Here is a 5257-nt window from a genome sequence, read left to right as displayed (position 1 = left end):
AAACCATAGAAGCCAATGGGAAGATGGTGATCCCTGGCGGAATCGATGTCCACACTCGCCTGCAGATGCCATACAAGGGGATGACGGCTGTGGACGATTTCTTCCAAGGAACGAAAGCAGCTCTGGCCGGAGGAACTACCATGATCAGTGAGTGCCGCAGCGGGTCCCATACACGGCAGCGCCAGCGCTCTCGCACGTTGCCCCGTGGTTGCTTTCTCTCTGATTTTCTCAGTCTTTGTTTCAAAGGTCCCTGACAGCCTGCTCATCTTTTCCATGATCGCTGCCAGCACAGTCTAGAGAGTGAGATCCTTCGGGATCGTTTGTGCTAATGAAGTGGTGGGAGAGGGGGTTTACACAGGACCCCTTGTCCTCGCACATCCCGGGTTCTGCGGAGCCTCGTTGCCCGCAGCCACTGGTGCCCCCGGGACCCTCAGAAAGGAACAATGGCGCCACGTTTTTTCCCCTGTTAAATAAGACCAGGGCAGCGTGATGCTCAGATGACTCTGAGCAGAGGAACAGAGCCGTGTCCTGGCATCCCGCGCTGCTCGGAAGTAAACAGTGCTGACAAAAAAGGCCGGGGAATTCTGAGGCCCTTCCCTGGAGAAGGCAAAGTTGTGCGCTGGTTGGCTGCTGTGCAGCGGGCACGGCTCGGTGCGCTCCCGGGTTCGTTGGGCTGCGGGAGCAGCTGCTGGTCCTTCCAGTCAAGGACTGGGCTTCTTGCCCTCCCTGCCCCCCAGTTCTTCTTGCCCCGTGGGCCAAAGAAATAAGTTGTGTGAAGTGGGCTGTGGCAGCGCACGGGGATTAGGCGCTCGGCAATAAAAGGCGGCGTGGGAGGAGGCTGCGTGTTAATGGAGGGGAAGGGGGTGAGGGAGGGCAAGGCCTTTCAGCTGACTTCCCGGCAGAAGCCTGTGAAAGCCCCTGGTCCCATGCCAGAAGCTGCTAAGCCCAGGCTCCGTGTGCTTCCCTGTGGATAAATGCCCTTGGAGGAGCAGGGCATAGAATCATAGAATCATAGAATGGTTTGGGTTGGAAGGGACCTTAAAGACCATCTAGTTCCAACCCCCCTGCCATGGGCAGGGACACCTTCCACTAGACCAGGTTGCTCAAAGCCTCATCCAGCCTGGCCTTGGACACTTCCAGGGATGGGGCATCCACAACATCTCTGGGCAACCTGTCCCAGTGCCTCCCCACCCTCTCTGTGAAGAATTTCTTCCTGATATCTAATCTAAACCTGGGCATGGGGCAGAGGTGATGGGGACCTTTCCGGAGCTGCTCTGGAGCTTCTGTGGAGATGACCCTGGGCCGGCGGAGGTGCCCGCGGTGTGCGGGGCCATGGCGGGGTGACCCGGGCAGGGACCCCCTGCCCACCCTGACCCCCTTATGCCTTTGCAGTGGACCATGTGGTGCCAGAGCCTGAGTCCAGCCTGGCAGAGGCGTTGGAGCGGTGGCGGGAGTGGGCCGACGGGAAGGCCTGCTGCGACTACGCGCTGCACGTGGACATCCCCCGCTGGAGCGACCGCGTCCGGCAGGAGCTGCACACCATGGTCCAAGAGAAAGGTCTGCTGCCCGCCGCTCCCTGCGTGTGGACCCCCATGGGCCGCCTCCCGTTCCTGTGGGGTGGTCCCAGGGGAAGGAGGGCAAGGGGTGACCCTGCTGTTGTCAGTCCTCATCACCCCTCTCCTCTGCTCTGCCCCTAGGAGTGAACTCCTTCATGGTGTACATGGCCTACAAGGATTTGTACCAGGTGTCGAACAACGAGACCCACCCCCCTTGGTGCGAGGGGATGGCCGCGGGCATGGCATCCCTGCTGTGGGCCAGCTGGGCCCTCCCGCTGCCAGCGGAGGCAGGGGTCTGGCGTGGAGATCGCTGGAGCATCCGCCGGTGGCCGCAGCCTTGGGGGAGCACCCCTGGCACAGCCGGAGCCGCTCCTGGCATCCCCCTGGTCTGGAGGCCGTGCCGGGTGCCCAGGCTGTGCGTGGGCAGGACGCTCAGTAACAGCTTTTCTTGTCTCTCTTCAGCTGTACGAGATATTCAGCTGCTTGGCAGAGCTGGGCGCCATAGCTCAGGTTCACGCTGAAAACGGGGATATAATCGCACAGGTAACTAGCCCTTCCCTGGGTGTACGGGGATTGGGGATCTGCCCCGGGCAGATTCCGCGTGGGGCACTCACAGGGTGGCTCCAGAGCTGTGTGAGTGTCCCCTGAAAGGTGTTCTGCTGCGCAGAATTCACGGAGACTCTGCCGGCAGTGTGTGTGCCTGAGGGAATCCGCAATAGGGAATTAGTGATTATCCGCATGGATGAGAGTGCGACACGTTGGCTGCAGCTCCTTGGTGCGCCGGGGCAGAGACCTTCCCCTTGCGCAGAATGAGCTGAGGGTTAAAGTGTATTGCCAAGTGCCGCAGCGAGAGAGGAATTTTCCCCCTGCGTAAGCAAGCAGCCGGCTAATGGAGCTGGAATGGCAAGGGAATGTCAGGAGGGGTGTGGTTTGGGGCTCAGGGGGTGGGCTGTGTTGGCCCCCTGTGCTGTAGCTGGTGCTGGATGAGGGGGAGTCCAAGTGGTTTGATGTTCATTAAGACTGAGAAGACCTCGCACAGTTATGCTCTGCAGCCACTTGTTTTTTCCCCGTCTCACGTGTTCTGGGGAGTTGAAGGAGTGGGAGCTAAGGGGTCATTCCCCAAACGTCCTCTCAGACTCTGGGAATCGGTTTTTCTTTGGACCTGTAGAGCTGCAGTGCACAGTGGGTGGCTCTTTCACCGGCCAACAAAGAGCGATCCGAGGAAATGCCTTGGCTAGTTTCTCTCTACTTCAGCCCCAGCCCAAGCACAGAGTGGCCCAAACCCTTCCTTGTGGCACTCCACAGCCCTGGGAATGCTTCCCTCTGTCAGGACGCTTGCAGCGTCAGTGGCTGGTGTGGGCCCAGCGTGCCGTCAGCACGGAGGAGCGACGCGTGTGGTGGTGGTTCCCAGGAAGCAGGCAGAGGCTTCGTCCTCTCCGTTCCCCGTGTCAGTGCCTGGAGATTTCAGAGGGGACTGGGTTTCTCCAGAGCTTGGTCAACAGCGGAGTGGAGGTTGGGAGGGAAGAGCTGAATTTGATACAGGACAGGAGTTAGCACTGGCTGATACCCGGGTGATTAAATGGCAGTACTGGGGACCCAGAAGTAGCCTGGGGAGGAGAACTTTTTAATTGGCTTTAATGATTGTTTTCTCAGTACTTTCGACTCTGACTACTCACTTTTCAGAAGGGGATCCAGGGAGGGCCTTGGGAAAGGGCTGTAAACATCACGTGCCGTTGATGCATCTGGGGAGTTTTGCACTGTCTTCTTCACACCGTGCTTGTTTCAGCAAAGAGGTTTCACTCCTGTTTCCCCATCCTCCCTCCTTCTCTCTCAAAGCCCTCGAGGGTGCAGCAGCCTCTCACCATGTACCGTGGTCCCAGGGGACATGGGGTGGTGGCAGTCCCGAGGGAAGGGCTGGACACAGGAGGGATCTGCTTTTTGGGGTGGCTGACAGCTTCCCAGCCTTTTAACGTCCCTCTGTCCTTTTGATGTCGTAGGAGCAAACCAGGATGTTGGAGATGGGAATAACCGGCCCCGAGGGCCACGTGCTGAGCAGACCCGAGGAGGTAAGACGCAAAGGAGCAGCCTTGCTGCACCGAGGAGCTTCCCCCACGCGTCACGGCGGGGCTCAGTGTACGCAGGGAGGCCAGGCGTCAGGCGTGGGGTGGATGGGAAGGCACCTGTGGGTTACCGAGGTTCCGCTCTGGAGCAGTGGTTCACATGGGCAGCGCTGGGGTGTTCGTCAGCTCAGGAAGGAACGGGGTGTGCGTCTGGGACAAACCCTTCCCAGTCTTGCCCAAGCCCCCTGGCAGAGACAAGGGCTTCCGAGATTCCCAGAGATGCTTAATCAACAGAAGGGTCTGTGTGGCGCTGCGTGGGGCTGGTTTGGGAGCGTTTGCCGTCCGTAGGTGACGCCGGGGTGTAAGAGGCCTGAGAAGGATCAACTGGCGAGGTTAGCTCCTCTGGCAGTTCACTGCTGGCGTCTGGGTGCAGGCGGATTCCAGCCGCCTCTGCTTAACCTCTGCTCCGGGTCTGAAGGGCGTTGCACAATCCCATGGAGAAAGCCATTGGTGGAAGGAGAGGGAGGGAAGGAGAGGGGGAATTTCCCGGTTACAAATCACTGTCAAGACACTAATTAGATTACTTCTAATTTTAGCTCTTGGGCTATTTTTCTGTTTGGTCCGTTAATCTGCATTGAGTCTAATTTTAGGCAGGTTTTCCTGAGACAGTGGCCTGCTGAGAGGTGCTCTTAACTTTGCACAGCACGTGAAAAGGGGAAAACAGTAGGAATTCGGTACGACAGCAAAGCCGAGCCCAGGGGCAGATTTGTCCTTCGGGCTCTGGTGGAAGCAAAACCAGTTGGCTGAGACTGAAGGCGCACGGAGGTGACTGCGTCGTGGCTGGGCCCAGCGCACGCAGCTGGGGTGATGCAGCGCTTGTTCGCTTGGGGTTACGAGACGGGAGCATGTTCCCGAGAGGGAAGAGATCAGTGTCAGCTACCGCAGGTCGGAGTCCCTGCCACCTATTTTTATGGCTCTAGACCTGCTGGCACTAGCCACCCTGCGATTTGGGGATGCTATGGTTGTGCCAGGAGTTGAGAACTGCCCTGTTAGTGTGAGACAGCACTGCGGTTCTTCTTGTCCAAAGCCGGTAAAACGTTGCTGAGCGTTTGATCTTGGAATGCCAGTAAAGCCTAAGGGAACCGGGAGCAGCGCAAGAAGGCTCTGGGGGCCGCCTGCTCAGCCACATCCAGGTCCCGCTGCCTTCGAAAACAAATGCTGTCCCTCTTCCAGAACACCCTCTGCCTGGGAAAACATTAGGCAGAGCACAGATGACCCTACTGCCCCCCAAAACGCCCACGGGTGGATGGCAAAGCACGGGAGGGTGCTCCATAGCCCTGGGGGTCAGCTCTGTCCCGGAGGGCCCTCAGGGGGGGTTAAAGACGTGCCAGTCTCAGGGGTGGTGGTGATCTGGTGGGGCAGGATGGTGCTGTGCCAGACTGTGACCTGCTGGGGAGGGTGTTCAGCGTGACCCTACTGCCCCCCAAAACGCCCGTGGGTGGATGGCAAAGCACAGGAGGGTGCTCCATAGCCCTGGGCGTCAGCTCTGTCCCAGAAGGCCCTCAGGGGAGGTTAAAGACGTGCCACTCTCAGGGGTGGTGGTGATCTGGTGGGGCAGGATGGTGCTGTGCCAGACTGCGA

At 59.0% G+C, this 5257-nt stretch overlaps 1 protein-coding gene across 1 annotated transcript; it reads left to right on the top strand.

The window, feature by feature from the left end:
- Positions 1-5: 5 nt before the first annotated feature.
- On the top strand, positions 6-3622 carry LOC104509270 (dihydropyrimidinase-related protein 3-like; the record flags this gene model as incomplete). Its single annotated transcript, XM_010151151.1, has 5 exons — positions 6-147; positions 1393-1557; positions 1698-1752; positions 2012-2099; positions 3554-3622. Coding segments are annotated over 5 exons (519 nt in total), but the record flags the coding sequence as incomplete, so codon positions are not given.
- Positions 3623-5257: the final 1635 nt, after the last annotated feature.

This window comes from Eurypyga helias, unplaced genomic scaffold, assembly GCF_000690775.1.
Source record: "Eurypyga helias isolate BGI_N326 unplaced genomic scaffold, ASM69077v1 scaffold28374, whole genome shotgun sequence".
Lineage (NCBI taxonomy): Eukaryota > Metazoa > Chordata > Aves > Eurypygiformes > Eurypygidae > Eurypyga > Eurypyga helias.
The sequence above is the reverse complement of the archived record's forward strand: the minus strand, read 5'-3'. Positions and strand labels throughout refer to the sequence as shown.